Source organism: Oryctolagus cuniculus, chromosome 11 (genome assembly GCF_051225735.1).
Source record: "Oryctolagus cuniculus isolate XC-2025 breed Fujian yellow rabbit chromosome 11, ASM5122573v1, whole genome shotgun sequence".
In the NCBI taxonomy this organism is placed as follows: Eukaryota; Metazoa; Chordata; class Mammalia; order Lagomorpha; family Leporidae; genus Oryctolagus; species Oryctolagus cuniculus.
Window position 1 is genome coordinate 5,133,934 of NC_142877.1, and position 18,606 is coordinate 5,152,539.

The window sequence follows — 18,606 nt, forward strand, 5'->3', positions numbered from 1 at the left end:
ACCACCACCTTGCCACACGGAGACAAATATATTTCCAATGCCAGACCCTTCGCTGGTCTGGAATTGTGTGCCCCACATTCACAGGTTGAAGCCTCCAACTCGATGTGACAGTGTTTGGAGGTGGAGCCCTTGGGAGGTGATGGCTTTAGATTATCAGGTCATGGGGGCGTGCCCCTTTAGAAAGAGGAAAAGATTGTGTGTGTGTGTGTGTGTGTGTGTGTGTCTCCCCCAGTCCCCTACCCAGGGGAAAGCCGTGAGCACACACCCAGCAGGAAGGCAGCCTTCTGCAGCCCACAAGATGGCCCTGGTCGGAACCCCAGCTGCTGGCACGCAGAGCTCTGAGACGCCACGGCTGTACGTCACAGCACTTGGTCACAGCTGACCTAACAGACCAAGGACACCTGTGTCACAGGCACAGCTTGCAAGTATTTTCCTGTTTTCTCATCGTCTTTTTCTTTTCTTTTGGTTTCCTTTGAAGCACAAATGTGTTTAACTTTGATGAAATCCAACTTATCTTTTTCTTTGGCAACCCTTGCTTTGGGTTGCATTGCTTTGTAATAAGAAAAAAAGGGGGACATTTTACCAAAAAAAAAAACCCCACAGGCGCAGACCTTGTACGGTTCACTCAGGCGGCAACGGCCCTGCCCTCAGGGCGCTGACCCCGCGTGGCCTCCACTCTCTGTGGAGGAAAACACTTCTGTCCTCACCCTTGGCATTTTTCCAGGCTACTAGGCAAAGTCTTTCACATTTTGCTTAGCCAGATGGCCCAATAAACAGCTTTGAGCTTAAGTGGGATGAATCATCACTCACATGCACTTAGAAATTCTAAAATGAGTCCCGCGTAAGCCATGGCTGCCTGTTGTTTTCAGTTTCTCTGGCTGGCTGTGCCAGCCGTGTTTGCTGACTGTAGCATAAACCCGAACACCAGCAGATGCCAGGCGTCTGTCAGAAGGGGAGCCTGGCACAGTCTGGGGACACCTGTACCACACGTGTCCACTGCATTCTGTCACCCGACCCGGACACGCATCAGTAACACACTGACAAAGTTAGGGAGCACCCAGGCCACAACACGGACAGCCAAAATGTATCGAGGACAGAGAATTGAAACTTCTGGGTGGGGGGAGCACTTTTCCTCCACCCTCTTATGTTCAATTCCTGGAGCCTGTGCGAATTAAACCAACAAAAACAGAGCAGCAGGAGAAAATGCACATAATTTTAAAAATACTTACATCCATGGGATTTCGCAGGACAAAAAAGGTGAACCTCAAAGAAGCAGTTAGACTTTGGGGTTCATATAGCATGTTTTAAAAATATTTATTTTATTTACTTGAAAGGTAGAGTTATAGAAATAGAGAGAGGGAAAGACAGAGAGAGAAAGAGGTCTTCCATCTGCTGGTTCATTCCTCAAATGGCCTTAATGGGGCTGGGTCAGACAGAAACCAGGAGCCATGAGCTTCTTCTGGGTCTCTCATGTGGGTGCAGGGGCCCAAGCACTTGGGCCATCTTCCACTGCTTTCCCAGGCCACAGCAGGGAGCTGGTTCGGAAGTGGAGCAGCTGGGACTTGAACCAGCACACATATGGGATGCCGGCACTGCAGGTGGCAGCATTACCCATTACACCACAGCGTCGGCCCCCCTTACACAGCCTTTTAACACAGGAAGTAGGGCTGGGGCTCCAAGGCCTGGTAAGCTGTGGGAAAGTCACCAGGAAACATGGTCTCTGCCCTTCGCGACTGCAGGTCCTGCGTCCATGGATGCCCCCAGCCACTGCCCAGCCCGACTGCTCTCGCGGCACTTCCCTGCATTAGGCGTTACACTAGATGTCACGCTGAGACGACCTGGGGCACACAGAGGGGTGTGCAGTCTGCCGCGGGCTGTGCAGCACTCCCACATCTGCAGCCGTCTTAATCCTGTTTCCCACGAACTGCTTCCAGGACTCCTCATTTGCTTAGGTATTTACTATTGTTGTCTGTCTCTGCAGCTCCCGGGGGACACCAGGGCCCAGCTCGTTCTTTGCAGTCCCAGGGACCGCAGGAGGCAGCCAATCAGCACGGAGTTGGAGGAGTCTGGGAGGCAGGGGGCTGCAGCCAGGCGGGGCGCAGGCGCTGTGCCCGCCGCACAGATGCCCTGGGTCTCCTCTAGCTGCAAGATCCTGCTCGTTGCGTCGGGGCCGGGAGCAGCGGGGAATCCCTGCCGTGTCCGAAGCGTCACTTTGTTAAGGTTAGAAACAGGGCTTGCACCAAACGAAAATACAAACAGGTCAAAGGTTTAATTCAAGGAATTCGTGAATGAGGGGCTCTGTGAGCCGGCCAAGCTCATTCCAGAAACAACGGAGGATGGGGAGGGGCATTTTTGTTTTTAAGCGGGAGGTTTAGGGCTAGAAGCCTGGCTCAGTGGAGTCCTTAGGGCAACGCTACAGTGAGCTCTGGAGTTGTCCTTTCTCCTGCACCAAGCCACACATTAGCAAGGACGGTCGCAGTGGCCGGTGGCAGCGGCGAGCATGGAGCAGCCAGCACATGGCACTCCCCGCAGCTAAACACGGCGGGAGAGCCCGGGGCAAAAGTGCCACAGGGTGACACCCACGGAGTCGCGTTGCGCCATCTGCCGACCTGCAGTTTTGGTGATCTCAGCTTGGCACGTGGAAACTCACATCCCTTTAAAATCCAAGTTGGGGGCTGGCGCTGTGGCGTAGCGGGTAAAGCCGCCACCTTCAGTGCCGGCATCCCATATGGGCACCATTTAGAATCCTTACTGCTCCACTTCTGATCCAGCTCTCTGCTGTGGCCTGGGAAAGCAGTGGAAAATGGCCCAAGTGTTTGGGCCCTGCACCTGCTTGGGAGACCCAGACTGGCTCCTGGCTTCGGATCGGCCCAACTCCAGCCGTTGCGGCCATTGGGGGAGTGAACCAGAGGATGGAAGACCTCTCTCTCTCTTTCTCTCTCTCTCTCTCTGCCTCTCTGTAACTCTGCCTTTCAAATAATAAATAAATAAATCTTTAAAAAAAATTCCAAGCTGTTAGCACATCCTCATGTCTCCGGGTGATTCCTCCCAGGAGCGGAGCCCATGATTGTGGGGCTCCTGGGCTGTGTCCTGGACCATGTGGCCCTCACTTGGTGCTGCATCAAGCCATGCCGGAAGTTCTCCTCCTAGAGGTGACCAGGGCTTGAGAGACCGGGAGCGTGAGGGGAGCTGGGGCCGCTCAGGACGCCACACAGCCGGCTGGGAGACTACTAGAGACCAGAGGCTCTGACGCGTCCCCAGCCGGTGCCTTCAGCCAAGTGCGAGCACTACTGTGCCACGGCAGCCAAGCCCCTCACGGGTGCCCGAGATTAGGGAGCATCCCAGCCGTAACAGTCCCTGGACAGAAACTGACCAGCCTGACCCCTGAGACTAGAGGAACATCGATAATCCGTCTGCGGCCCCGGCATCCCATGTGGGCGCTGGTTCCAGTCCCGATTGCTCCTCTTCCAGTCCAGCTCTCTGCTGTGGCCCGGGAAGGCAGTGGAGGATGGCCCAGGTGCTTGGGTTCCTGCACCCATATGGGAGACCAGGAGGAAGTGTCTGGCTCCTGGCTTCGGATCGGCGCAGTGCCGGCCTTAACGGCCATTTGGGGAGTGAACCAGCAGAGGGAAGACCTTTCTCTCTCTCTCTCACTGTCTGCAACTCTACCTGTCAAATAAATTTTAAAAAAATATTTTATTTATTTATTTGAAAGACAGAGTTAGAGAGAGGTCTTGCATCCGCTGGTTTACTCCCCAAGTGACCACAATGGTCGGGGCTGGGCCAGGCTGAAGCCCTCCAGGTCTCCTATGTGGGTTCAGGGGCCCTTCTGTTGCTTTCCCAGGTGCATTAGCAGGAAGCTGGATGGGAAGTGGAGCAGCCAGGACAGGAGCCAGCACCCATGTGGGATGCTGGTGCTGCAGGCTGCGACTGACCCAGTCACCTCGCCAGCCCCAGCCTGTGAGTTTTAAGGGAAAGTTCTTCGGCTTTGTTCTGTGCTGTGCTGTTCCTCAGAGGTTCTTTGGTTCGTACTGTCGGGCACTGCACAACGGCTCCGGGTCAGAGACTCCTGCACACGTTGCAGGGGTCCCGCGCAGCCGTCACCACCGAGCGCAGTCGTGTTACTTTGTGTGCACTCTGCGGACGCAGCCCCTGGTCCAGGGGACGTGAGGCGTGACTGCGTTCACTCACTCACATGACTGACAGCTCTCAGTTTTCCCAGACAGAAACCCGCCCGTGAGCACGGAATTCTCAGCAGGATCAGCAACACAGGTCCAGGCTCATTTAGGGGCTGGCACCCTGGCTCACTAGGCTAATCCTCCGCCTGCGGCACCCGCATCCCATAGGGGTGCTGGGTTCTAGTCCCGGGTGCCCCTCTTCCAGTCCAGCTCTGCTGTGGCCCGGGAGGGCAGTGGAGGATGACCCAGGTGCTTGGGCCCTGCACCTGCATGGGAGACCAGGAAGAACTTTTCTACTTTCCTCTCTGAAATCTCTTCTGCGCCTTGCTGTGCTGTCCTAGGCACAGGCAAGACCCACGGGCTTGTGGCTCTTTCTTCTTGCTTTGGATACCCCAGGGCAGCCCCCCCAGCCCCCCCCCCCCCCCGCCTTTCACTTCATAATGCATCTTGGAAGTTTAAAACACAAAGCGCTCTGCATTTGTTCCTTTTTTTTTTTTCCATTGTCGCCTTCTTCTTTGCCTTTTAAAACCTATTTGTTTGAAAGGCAGAATGATGCAGGTGGGAGGGAGAGAGAGAGAGAGAGAGAGAGAGAGAGAATCTTCCATTAGTCAGTCCCCAAATGCCCACAACAGCCAGGGCAAGGCCAGGCTGCAGCTGGAGACAGGACCTCAGTCTGGGTCTCTTTCCCCACAGGATGGGCAGGGACGCAAGGACTCAGGCCGCCATCTGTTTCCTCCTGGGTGCATTGGCAGGAAGCTGGATTAGGAGTGGAGCAGCTGGAGCCTGAACCAGACACTGCCGGATCCCGGTATCCCAAGCAGCAGCCTAACCCGCTGTGCCACAGCGCCTGCCTCCATCTTGTTTCTCCAACAGCCCCAGAGCATTCTGTTGTGTGGCTGCTGGGTGTGCAACGCATTTAGCTTCTCACCAACCGATGGACATGCAGGGTGCAAAGGTCATTTGCTTTTCTAAACAGCGCTGCCATGAGCGTGAGGTATCGCACAGGTGAGTGAAAGCCTGGACAACAGTGGAGGCTACTCAGACTGACTGTGAAAGAGAAAGCGGGGCCAGAACTGTTATCTGAAGATAAACAGATTATCATCAAAGGGAGCCCATCAATCGGTAGTTCAGGCCCAGATGGCCTTGGGGGGACCATGGCTGACATGCTGAGCCAGGGTGGGGGCGGAGACAGTGGAAGGATCCGGGTCCAGCCACTGAATTAGCCCCTGGAAACACCCCGGCCCCAGTTTCTTGCCACATGGCACAAATTCTAGTGGATTTTCTGTTTGCACCCAGAGCCTCGCAGCTGATGCAGATGTCCGAGTGATGCGTGTTAGGAGCTGACTTCCTGAGGTGGAGGTGACGTCCCAGCTACGGCCTGAAGGCCGTGCAGAGGTGACGAGCAGGGGGCCTCGGCTCCCTCTCCCTGTCCCTCCCCCACCTATTCCTCTGATTCATCTCTTGCTTGAGCATTAGTGGGATCCACATGTATACAGAGCCTGAGAGCTGCAGATTGACTTGTAACACTGCTGCTGAGTGTGGCCATGAGGTAGTTTCCTTTTTAGAGCAAATTTACCTACACTTTCTAAAGGTGGAAGTTGATTAAGAAAGTAACTGCAGAGGTGGCACTGGGTGACGACCCCCCCCCCTTTGCATCTGAAGACCACCAGGAAGGCAGGAGGTCCACAAAGCTTCGGGCACTGGGCTGTGGGCAGGGAGGACACAGCTGCTGGGCTCAGCGAAGGCCAAAGTCGGGCACTGCCAGAGCTGCGGTCTGCGCGGGAGGTGTCGAGGCGGCTCTCGCGAGGGCTGAGGACACGGGCTGGCACTGGCGACAGTGAGCTGCGTGGGGCACAGTGGGCATCATTGGGGACTGTTGGGGACAGTGAGCTGTGTGGGGCACAGTGGTCATCGTTGGGGACTGTTGGGGACAGTGAGCTGCACCGGGCACAGTGGTCATCATTGGGGACTGTTGGGGACAGTGAGCTGCACCGGGCACAGTGGTCATCGTTGGGGACTGTTGGGGACAGTGAGCTGCACCAGGCACAGTGGTCATCACTGGGGACTGTTGGGGACAGTGAGCTGCACTGGGCACAGTGGACATTGTTGGGGACTGTTGGGGACAGTGAGCTGTGTGGGGCACAGTGGTCATCGTTGGGGACTGTTGGGGACAGTGAGCTGTGTGGGGCACAGTGGACATTGTTGGAGACTGTTGGGGACAGTGAGCTGCACCAGGCACAGTGGACATTGTTAGGGACTGTTGGGGACAGTGAGCTGTGTGGGGCACAGTGGACATCGTTGGGGACTGTTGGGGACAGTGAGCTGCACTGGGCACAGTGGTCATCATTGGGGACTGTTGGGGACAGTGAGCTGCACCAGGCACAGTGGTCATCATTGGGGACTGTTGGGGACAGTGAGCTGTGTGGGGCACAGTGGGCATCATTGGGGACTGTTGGGGACAGTGAGCTGCACCGGGCACAGTGGACATTGTTGGGGACTGTTGGGGACAGTGAGCTGTGTGGGGCGCAGTGGACATCGTTGGGGACTGTTGGGGACAGTGAGCTGCACCGGGCACAGTGGTCATCATTGGGGACTGTTGGGGACAGTGAGCTGCACAGGGTGCAGTTTTCACTGCTGGGTCCAGGGGTCCTGTCCCGTCCCTCTTATCCCAGTGTTCAGCACAGGCAAAGACCACGTGGGGACCTCCTTCATTGTGGCAAAAACCACATAACCGTCGTTCACCAGAGTTCAGCAGCGTCATGCGTGTTCACACTGCTGTGACTTCCAGAACTTTCTCTGCTTGCAAACGAAGCCCCATCCTATTAAACAGCCCTCCTGTCCCCCACCCCCACCCGCTGACCACAGCCCACTTCCTGGCTCTGGGATCTGAGTGCCCTGGGGGCTTAGACCTCGAGTGGAATCCTGCGGTATTTGTAGGACGCGCTCACACGAGGCCTCCGGGTTCACCATGCGAGGGCTCCCTGTTGTCCACTCACTCACTCACTCATTCATTCACCCATCGGCGGTGGACACTCGAGCTGCCCCGGCCTCGTGGCCCCTGTGGATCGGGCTGTAAGGACCCGGGGGTGGGGCATCTGCGCTTGGTTCTGCGGGACACGCCCCCGGAAGCTCCACTTTAATCTGTTGACGCCCCACACCCTGGGCCCTGGGGCCACACCGTTTTGCTCCCCCCAGGCCGTACACGGGGACCCAATTCTCACTCTGTCTCCTGCGCTCGCTTGTCACCCTCCGCGGCGTTGATGGTTTGTCTCTGATGGCTGGGGGCGAGGTCCCGGGGAGGGCGCGCTTCGCGGTGGTGGGGGCGGCGCCCCGGGCTGGTCCAGGTCAGCTTCTGCCCACCTGGGCCCCCAGCTCTCCCCGCGCATGCACGGTGCTCGCCGAGCAGTTCCTGAGTGAGGAGCGGATACACTGACCGTGGTGACGCCACGGGAGAGGGTGCTTCTGGAGCCATCTGCGGAGGCTCCTGACTGCCCGGCTCCCAGACACGGCTCCGGAAGACGGCTGGCCTCTAAGTCCACACTCAGGGGCCGGGGGGGCAGCCTCCCCAGGGACAGGGAATCCAGCGTCCCCTCGCAGTCACCTGCAAGGACTTGGAGACCCGGGCTGTAAGGCAGGGCTACTCCCTGGGTGCCCCAGTGCCCCTGGGGCTGGGTAGCCTCTGTCTCACAGGGACCCCTGCCCCCTGCAGGGTCAGTTGAAGGGGTGCAGCTGTGGGGCTGAGAGGGAGCAGTAGGGGAGCCCGAGGAGGTGAGGGGGCTGGGGACGACAGAGGCTGTCCCTCGGGCCACCGCCTGAGCTCACTCCCCTTGTGCCCTCCAGGAGCTCGGGGTCTCCCATTCGCACCCAGCGTGGCCACCTCCCAAGTCTCTCTCCAACTCATCCACCTCGCCACACCTGCCTCCTCACTGCCCTGGGCCAATCAGCTGGGCTTGCCTGGGGTGCCTGTGACAGGCTGGAGCCAGGGGAGCGAAGGGCCTGGACCCTGCCTCCTGCCACCCCTGGCCACTGCCTGGCCATCGGATCGCCTTTTAGGGGTCTCCAGACGGGAAGGGCATTGCTTCCTCTCTGCGAGTTACACACTCGAGGTGTGTTTATTTCCACCCGTCACTCACCTGCGAGAGCCTCCAAACTGTGTTAAAGGGAAATTTTTAAGAGAAGATAGAATCAGAATTGTCATGCTCAGATAAGACGGCCATGTGTCACGGCTTTATCTAGCTCCGTCTTTATGGAGGCTGCCCGTGGGACATTCTGACTGGGTCAGAGGATTCCAAGAACAGCACACCTGTCCCCCAGGTGCGTGACGGTGTCAGTTCACAAGCAGACCAGGCTGGGCGATGCAGTCCACCTGCTGCCATTTGCTTGCAATCTTAGGACAAGAATTGCCTGCGCGTAATCAATGTCTACAGTGGACAGAGTTGCTAAGTAGGTCAAAGTCGACCGGAGGCCCTGGACACCCAGGGGGGCGCCCTGCCTGGTGCCTGGTTTCCCACGGGTGACACCTGGAGACTTTCGGGTCCATTTTAGAGCCACTCAGTTCATCCCGATGACACTGGGCATGCCCCTGGGGGTCCCCCACCTGCGACAGTCCCCTGGGACAGACAAAGTTCCTCTCCCCATCCGTCCCCAGGTGGAGTCAGGCCCACGTGAAGCAGTCAGGACAATGAGTGAGCCGAGGGGGGCAGGGGTGAGAGGAGCCCGCTTCCTGGGACCCTGGGGTCTGAGATTCTTCCCCAGAGGAAAAGTCCCAGGTCCCTCCCGAGCTGACAGGGTCTCAGGCTGCTCCTGCCTCAGGGCCTTTGCACTTCCTGTCTCTCCACCCCCACATCTTCTCCCAGAGGTCGGTGTGACTCACCTTGCCGTGATCACACTGGAAGATTGCTAACAACCACCCACTCAGCACACACGCGCCCACCACACGCATGTATGTGCACCACACTCACACCACACGCGTGTGCACCACACAGGTACGTGCACCACACTCACACCACACGCGTGTGCACCACACCCACCGCACAGGTTGTGCACCACACTCACACCACACACGTGTGTGTACCACACGCACCACGCAGGTATGTGCACCACACTCACACCACACGAGTGTGTACCACACACATTACACAGGTACGTGCACAACACACACCACACACGTGTGCACCACACAGGTATGTGCACAACACGCACACCACACACGTGTGCACCACACGCACCGCACAGGTACGTGCACCACACTCACACCACACACGTGTGTACCACACCCACCGCACAGGTTGTGCACCACACACATGTGTGTACCACACACATTGCACACGTGTGTACCGCCCTCACCACACGTGTGCGCCCCACACAGCACAGGCACCAGGCATGTGCTCAGCACACGCACCACACCCCGCACCCACGGCGCACGTGCGCGCACGCCCCGTCTCCCTCCGCCGCGCTCGTCCCCGCGCGAGCCCACCCTGCGGCGCGAGTCTCCGAGCGCTGTTCGCTGCCGGGGAACGCGAGGCCGCCCTCGCGACGAGCGGGAGACGCCGCCCGGCTGCTGGCGGCGGGCACGTCACGGCCGCCCACCGGGGCTCCCGCGGCGCCTTCAAGGCCGGGCGCTGCCCGGGACGGGCTCGGCCTGCCCCCTAGCGGCCGCTCCCGCCACGGCGGGCCCGCGCCTCCCCGCGCGCGCACCTGCGCCGGGCTGCAAACCGGTGCAGCCTCCCGGGGGAAGCTGGGCAAAACCCGCGAAGACAACGAAGCAGCCACGTCCAAGGGATCCGCGTGGCACCGCGCCCTGCACGAGTGCGGGGGAACAGAGACGCAGGGGCCAGGGGCCGGGCTGCCGGCGCGGCTGGGAGGCGGCCCGGGAGGAGGGGGCGGGGCGGGCGAGGGCCCCTTCCCCGGCTGCACCTGCTGCCAAGTCTTTGACCCTTGGATGCTGTGAGATGCGGCGTCCTCACATGTTCAGGTGACGTTATTAAGCCAGCACAGGACGCGGGGAAGGCAAGGCGGGACACAGACACCAACAAGAAGCCCAGCAACACCGGCCGCCGGGAGAGTAGCCCCTGAAGGGGTGGGCCAGGGAGGAAACCAGCTGTGCTCCCCTGGAAGGCTGCATGGAGGCTGCATCCCGGGACGCACTCTGCCTTTTAAATGAATAGGAAATAAAGAAATTCTTTTTTTTTTCTTTTTTTTGACAGGCAGAGTGGACAGTGAGAGAGAGAGACAGAGAGAAAGGTCTTCCTTTTCCGTTGGTTCACCCTCCAATGGCCACTGCGGCCGGCACATCGCGCTGATCTGAAGACAGGAGCCAGGTGCTTCTCCTGGTCTCCCATGGGGAGACACTGCACTCCCTGGCCACAGCAGAGAGCTGGCCTAGAAGAGGGGCAACCGGGACAGAATCCGGCGCCCCGACCGGGACTAGAACCCGGTGTGCCGGCGCCGCAGGCGGAGGATTAGCCTAGTGAGCCGCGGCGCCGGCAACACACATTTCTAACCCACAGTTTCCACATGTCAGGGGTGCGTGCCGGGCCAGGGATGTCTCTGCTCAGTTTCCGCAGGCAGAAATCAGGTGCTGGTGGTGGCTGCTCTCATCTGGGGTCCTGTGCCAAGCCGCTGGCTGTAGGCAGAATTTGGCTCCTTCCTGTTGGGTCACAGAGACCCCTGTCTGCTTTCTGTTTGCTGCCTGGGGAACCCTTGGAGGCTGCCCCTCGTGTTTGCCACGGGATCCAGGACCTCACAGTGGGGCAGCTTCATTTGTCCAGGCCAAGGGGAGTCTTGGCTGCTATGGAGACCCACAGTAAGCAGGCACCACGGAACGACTATGGCGTCCTATTTCCAGTTCCCACCACCCTCCAGTGGACATTGTAGCAGGGTGTGTGCCACTGGGGGTCCCCGGAGCCCCCGGGAGTGCGAGAAGGCCCTGAGGTGATGTGCCACGTGGCCACGTCACTGTGCTCTCTGCACACCCATGATCCCCCGTCAACACTCCCGGGAGCAGCCTCGGTGGGTGGCTGGTCTGCCTTCCATTTCGTTCGGGCAGTCACACCCCGAGTGACCACACAGCAGGCCACGTCACCACTGAGGGGACGTCACTAAGTGATCGCTGCGTGTTTAGGACCCCGTGTGCGGCTGCCCGTGCAAGTTTGCCAGGAATCCTGCCGCTAGCCCTGGCGAGCCTGCTCTTCCGAACACCTAACTACCGTCATCGGCACAGACGGTCTGGTCAGCTTCTCTTTTTCAGATCACAGAGTGGAGTATCCTGGGATTTGGGATTGTCTACACTAGCAGAATTGAGTGCAGCTCCTACACCGGCATCTATGGGATTCTAGAATGAAAGCATTGCATGAGGTGGGCTGGGTTGAAGAAACGCTGTTTTCCAGGCCAAACTGAAGGCTGGAAACCGCTGGATTGGGCTCCACCAGAGACTCGGGGCCGCTTCTATGGAAATGGCCAAATCTCAGCGTCTGGCTGATTTTCCTCTGCCAGCTGGCAACAAGGAATTTTCATGTTTTGTTCTTTTGTATGCTCTCCATCTCCAGTTTTCAATGATCTGGGCAGAACCAGATATAAAAATGCGATTTTAAAATGTTGATTTTGGGGGCTGGCACCGCAGCATAGTAGGCTAAGCCTCCACCCGTGGCACCAGCATCCCATATGGGCACTGGTTCCTCTTCCGAAACAGCTCCCTGCTTGTGACCTGGGAAAGCAGGAGAAGATGGCCCAGGTCCTTGGGCCCCTGCACCCGTGTGGGAGACCCAGAAGAAACTCCTGGCTCCTGGCTTCAGGTCAGTGCAACTCTGGCCATTGCGGCCATCTGGGGAGTGAACCAGCAGCTAGAAGACCTCTCTGTGTCTCTACCTCTCTCTGTAACTTTCAAATAAATAAAATAAATCTTTACAAATAAAGTTCTGAATTACCCTAGTCTCTGTTCCTAAGGAACACTTTTTCCTGGCTGTTAGCATATAAAATAATTAGCATAAATTAGAGGTTGGCAGCATTCTGTGACGGGCCCTGTTGGTAAATATCTTCATCTCTGAGAGCTGAACTGGTTTCTCTTGTAGTCTTTCAGCTCTGCTCTTGTTGCACAAAAGGAAACAGAAAAATGTTGAAATGAAATAAAAAACATTGAAATTTGAATTTCATGTCACAAAATGCCATCTTATTCTTTGCAACAATTCACAAATACATAAACCGTGATTATCTCCCAGACCATAGGCCTGTGAGCTGTGGTTTCCCAGTCCTTGCTCTAAGGATCTGCTGGTCAAACGAACACCATTTAACACCTGCCCCATACTGAGATCACAGGTTAAAACCAGAAATTATTTTTTAATTTAAATGCTTTAAAAAAAGATTTATTTTGAAATTCAGAGTTAAATAGAAAGAGAGAAAGACATGGAAAGATCTTCCAACCGCTGGCTCATATTCAACCTGGCCACATCAGCCAGTGAGTGCTAGGCCAGGTTGAAGCCAGGAGCCAGGAGTTTCATCCAGACCTCCTACATGGGTGGCAGGGGCCCAAATACTCAGGCAACTTCTACTGCGTTTCCTAGGCATTAGCAGGGAGCTGGATCAGTAGTGGAGCAGCCAGGATAGGAACTGGTGCCCATATGGGATGCTGCTGTCACAGACAGTGGGTTTACCCATGATGACACAATGCCGGCCTCCAGAAATTATTTTTTACTTATCTGGATTTCATCAGAGTGTGTGGTGTAAAGAATTCACACACTCCTGTTTTCTCTGACACACTCAGGATTAAGATGAAAAGGAATGTGTTAAAGAACCTTTTCCTTTTCTCTTTAAATTTTTGTTTATGAGAGAGAGAAAGAGAGGAAGGGAGAGAGGGAGGGAGGCAGGGAGGGAGGGAGGGAGGGAGGACGGACTTCCACTTACTGGTTTACTCCCCTAATGCCCACATGGTAGGACTGGGTTCAGGCTTCCAGCTTCACCCTGTGGGCTGGGCTCTCTGAGATGGGATGTGAACTTCCCAAGTGGTGTCTCAGCCACTCAGCCAAATACCTGCCCCTGAAGGCCATTTTCCAAAGACTATAACCTCGACAAGAGGAAGAGCCGGGCTGCTCCCTTGTGAGGTCGGAGCTGCCCAGGACAGGTGCCGAGGGCTGGGAGCAGAGGGCGGGAATGAGCTTCCTGTGGTGGGAAGAGAGGCGGTGGATTCAGCGCCTCTATGCCAGGCACACACAAGTTGTCCAGAAGCAAAACTAAGGGTGCTTCTGTGGTGCCCAAGGCTACCGCGTCTCCTACACGGACACAACATCTGTAGAAACATCCGGTTGGCCCAGCTTCGGGAGGATGGGCTGGGGTCAGCATGGGGGTGAACAGCCTTCAGTAAGTGCCCAGCGAACTTGCCACAGCATTCATTTCCCAAGGATTATAAATGAAGAGCGTATCCTCTAGTGACCGCCCTCTGGTTACCGCATCTGAATCCCAGACTCCAGAGAGAGCATGAATCGCATCCCTATTCCAACCACATAGGTAACTGCTGGCTTGATGGGAGAAAACGTCGGCACAAGTATATGAGCTGGCCTAAATAAAACCTCACTGGTGGTGACAGAAGCGAACAATTCGAGAACATGGCCCTCCTACCTGAAGCTGTCCTGGGTGGCGTAATGAATCATCAAGGTCAAAATCAGTTCCATATTTTGTACACGTAGATTCTGCCGAGAAGAAAGGTCACATCTATGCCTCCTCTCAAACCTCCCAGCCTCACTGGACCGAGGACAGGAATGTCACATGCACTCCCACAGAGCTTTGGGCACACTCCGCACTCACAGCGCCAAGGGCCTGAGAAAGGCAAAAACAACTGCTATGGCTACTTCCCTCATGTTCGTTTCTCCCTTCTAGTTAAAAAAAAAAAGGCAAAAGAAAGGTCTCACTGCAGGACTTTTTCTTCATAATAGTTTTATTAGTTTGCATACTGCTTGTCAACACTCAGTTCTTCTATCCTACTTTGACACACAAATCTGTTCACTCATCCTCTTCTCCCCATATTTCGTAAATCGTGATGTTGTTCTGTGGATCAGCGGGTGCCTCTAAGCTTTGAAGCTTGAGGTTATTGCTAGTTGCCATGACAACTTTAAGATTCCGCACTTTGGACACAAATTTCACAAGGTCCATCTCGAGCTGAGTCAAGGTATTGAACGCATAGTCTCTGTTGGGGGAAGTATTTTGATTTCTCCTCAATGGAGAACGAAACGTACAGCCTCGAAGGCTAGGATTCTGCTCCTGTTGAGAAAGAGATGCAGGTGAGTAACACGGGCACCTGGCTGGCTCTCACGCAGTCCCAAGAGCAGGGGGCTCATCTAAGGGACGATGGCTCCAGCACTGCTCTAGTCCAGGCGTTGGCAGACTCTGGCCAGATCTAGCCTGCCAGCTATCTTGGTTAATAAAGTTTTATTAGAACCCAGCCACACCTGTTTATTTGCATATTATCTATGGCTGCTTTCACCCTACAATGCTGGAGTTGGGTAGCTCTAAGAGACCACACACCCCCTCCCTCCCTCCCTGAACTGAACACTGTACCATCTGGCCCTTTATAGCCGATCCCTGTCTGGTCGGTCTGGACACAGGATTATGAGGTGGTCTGGGTTGTACAAACTGGAACGAGACTTGCTGAGTCACCCTAGGGACCAGCAGCGGCCGCTCTTCAGCACAGGTCTCCCGTCTCCTGTGCTGGGATGCTGATACCATGCCCCACGAGTTCAGAAATCTGTACTTGGTCAAGTGTTGGGGCGATTTTAAAAGCCAGAGGTCGGGGGATGTTGCCCTGTGAATGATTCAGCTGTGTCCTGAAACACACCTGAAGTTCTTGAATCTACCCCCACTTTAAAAATTCATGGAGCTGGAAAAACCGAGAGGCAATACACATAAATCACCCTCGTCCGTTGGTCCCACCCCCCGTGGACTTGGGGGCCAGGGCGTGCACTCGCTAACTTCCACCGAGACCGCGAGGTCGGCACTTTCCACGCAAACCCGGTGCTGCCCACACGGCCAGGACACCTGCTGCGGCTTCGGAGATGGAACGGGTGTGGTGGGCGAGCTCAGTGGCGCCGCGCTTACCTTGTTCTTCTCACTGTCTCCTCGAAACTTGAGTATAACATACAGCACTACAACAAACGAGAGCCAGAGCCATTTGCTCCCAAGCCAGCCTTGGGCGTGCTCCGGCAGATTCTGCCTGATCCGGAAGTGCCCTCCGCAAGGCACCTTCCCCTGGGGGTCTTTGGCTTTCTCCCTCAGAGAAGAGAACATGAAGGCATAGCCACAGGAGAGGCATAAAGGCAAGAACAGGAACCATTTCAGCGTCCGCATGGTGGGCAGAGGTGGGGGAGGAAGCTGCTCATGGTGGGGTGGTTTGCCCTCTCAACTGGGAGACGGGGTGCCTGGTGCTGGGCTGTTTGGTGATGTCACAGAGGCCCTGAGCCAGGGCAGCTCTGGCCATTGTGAGGACTTCGCGCTGGCAATAATGAGCCCCCAGTGCATCCTGGGAGCAGCACTTAAAGGGGAATGGAGAAATTCCCAGCAGGTGTGGGAGAGGGCGTCCGGTCCTTGCTAGAACATTCTTTCTGCCTCTGGTGCTCTGCTGGGAGAGGCATCCTCTGTCTGTTTGGTTCACTGTGGCGAGCAGAGGCACGGTGTGTCCCTGTGGAGCCGAGACTCAAGTGGGAGACAGTGAACCACCGGGTGCAAGCGAGGGGCCGGTGCTGTGTTTCGCTCGGCTGCCATTGCTTCTAAAAATAACCATTTGTCAGCAGTTAAACATTGTGGGGAGCCTCACTTAAAAACTCCGGATTTCTGGCTTCCTTTGAAAACACGCGCGCTCTGGGAGTGTTGGGCCCACAGCCGCACAGGGCCACTGTGTTGGAGTGGGACAGGAAATGGCCCTTCTGGTGCCACCTTTCCACAGTTCCCACCACTCCCATCAGCCTCACTCCTCATCGACCCCTCTGGCGTGTCCATCCCAGAGGACAACAAAGGACTGTCCTAGATTTGGTGTTCAAGACTCTGGCGAGGGATGTGGGTGGAGCTCGCATGTTGAGCCGGTGAAATGGGGCAGGGTTGACACCTGGGCACTCAGACCCCATGACTCCTCCCACCTGGAGGCTGCTGCTTCTGAGTGTTCACGTGAGAGGCAGCTGGCCCTGCTGTCCTTGGCCATGTGCCAGAGGCCCCGCGACCCCGGTTTGGAGGCTCATGCCTGTCGCATGTCTGGATCAGGACACATGGCTCTTGATCGAGAGATGACCACTGCATATTTAGAAGTCTTCCCCGCCCCCCACATTTTCATACAGCCTGAATTTCTTTAAACAAAATTGAGGCCAGTGTCATGGCACAGTGAGTTAAACCACCACCTGTGGCACTGGCTGGTTCAAGTCCCGGCTGCTCCACTTCCGATCCAGCTCCCTGATATTGTGTCTGGGAAAGCAGTGGAAAACGGCCTATGTCCCTGGACCTCTGCACCATGTGGGAGACCCAGAGGCGGCTCCAGGCTCCGCTTTGGCCTAGCCCAGCCCCGGATGTTGTAGCCATTTGTGGGGTAAACCAGCAGATGGACGCCGTCTCTCCCTCTCTTCACTCAAATAAACAAATAAATAGGCAGTGCCCACCTGAACCCTTGCCAGGAAGCTTTCGGCAGCCTCCAGAGACGTGTTCACTTGGCAAGCGTTTCTCAAGAGACAAGCTCGCCTGGCCCTGTAGGTGAGCCCTGAAGACAAAGCTAACTCCAACTCCTTCCCTTGGCCCCTGCCTGTGGGGGACCAAGGCACGATGCAGGGCTGGGCACTGCAGGAGCCAGCAGGGTCGCCCCTCCTGAGCCCCGCCCAGTGCGCGATGCTCCTCCTCCGACAGGGCTGGGGAGGGGGCTCCTGCAGGGTTCACCGCGGCTGGAAGCTGCGTGCTTTAAGACGCTCAGGTGCTGATGCACAGGACCCTGTCGCTGGGTCACTGGAAGAACAGCACAGCCACACTCAGTGCAAACATAAAACCGACGCAGGGGAAAATTCAGCAAACTGGAACTGGCAGAAGTAAGTGTCATCAAGATAAAAACACCTCATGGTGGCAAAAGCAAAATCTGAGAGGACTGAATTAAGTTTTAATAGAATAGAGTGGACTAGGAGAAAAAATACCTTTAACCAATAAAAACAAAAGAGTTTAAGAACCTTAAAAAGTGGTTAAAATGGGCTGTGTAGAAAACTGCTGTGGGAAATAAAAGGGCTGATCAAATCTGTTCTGGAAAAGTCCACAATAAAAATGCACAGGTTAATATAATTCTACCAAAATGTGCAAATGTCCCTGGGCCAAACCTTCCCAACACTTCGAAGTAAGAACCAGGTGCACATCAGAGCAGGGTTTTAGAAGTGGGCGAGGGGAGATCCCAGCCTACTGCCCCCCCTTTCAGTGGCTCACCCCTGGCCTCTGGTCCCCCCACCCCACTGCCCTTTCCTGATACAAAGAACCTGCAGGAGCAGGTGTGACTCAGCAGCAGGTTAAGCGACTCCCCGTGACGCTGGCATCCCTATGGGTGGCGGTCTGAGTGCTGGCTGCTCACTTCCAATCCAGCTCCCTGCTAATATGCCTGAGAAAGTGGCAGAAGGTGGCCCAAGTACCTGGGCCCCTGCCACCCATGAGGGAGACCCAGATGGGGTACCAGGCTCCTGACTTCTGCCTGGCCCAACCATGGCTGTTGCGGCCATCTGGGGAGTGCAGCAATGAGTGGAAGAGCTCTGTCTTTCCCTCTCTAATTCTGCCTCTGAAGGGGCCTGCAGACAAACTGCTGCGACCTGGAGGTTCCCAGTTCTTCCTTAGTCCGATGGGAAGTTTCAGTAAACAATGTGATGGGTAGAACACACCGATTCTAGGTGCAGTCCCCCTCTGACCTGCTGAGAGAAGGCGGGGCCCCCGTGACTGGAACCACTCCTGTCACCAGCAATGCTCCGGCTCAAGGCTCTTGCTAGAACATCAGTGGTAGGGAAGGGGGAAAAAACCCAAACAGACGGGAGAAAAGGGAGTTTTATTTTTGTGCCAAATCATTAGATGCTCAACTATAAGCTAATCTTCGCTGTCTTCAAAAGGGAAAACTAGGAAGACCCCCTAAGTGCCAGACCACAAGGCTCAAAGCCCCGCCTGGGCTACTGTGAGGAACAGACTCAGCAGGCAGAGGGGGTGCAACTCGCCCTCTCTGGAGGCAGAAAAACCAGTAGAAGTGGAGTCAGAATAAAGCGACCACCCCAGGACACCTGCAGTCCGTCACACTGCAAGCACAGAAGTAGAACAGACCCGACTCTCCCACTGCGGAGAGGGCCGGTGCAGCTGCGGGCAGTGTGGACAGGGCACTGAGTCACTGCAAGCCAGCCACAGCCTCCCCAGAACCCCGTAGGCGCCTCGCAGCGAGAGTGACCACACGGGCTCG

General features: G+C 56.2%; 1 protein-coding gene across 1 annotated transcript; it reads right to left on the minus strand.

Moving 5' to 3' along the window:
* Positions 1-14,085: 14,085 nt before the first annotated feature.
* On the minus strand, positions 14,086-16,870 carry LOC100348601 (protein FAM209). The gene is made up of 2 exons (XM_002720884.6): positions 15,261-16,870; positions 14,086-14,426 (listed from the first exon to the last, which is right to left on the minus strand). Exons 1-2 carry the CDS (start codon positions 15,507-15,509, stop codon positions 14,169-14,171), a joined length of 507 nt encoding a protein of 168 aa, XP_002720930.1. The 5' UTR covers positions 15,510-16,870; the 3' UTR covers positions 14,086-14,168.
* Between the last annotated feature and the right edge of the window lie 1,736 nt (positions 16,871-18,606).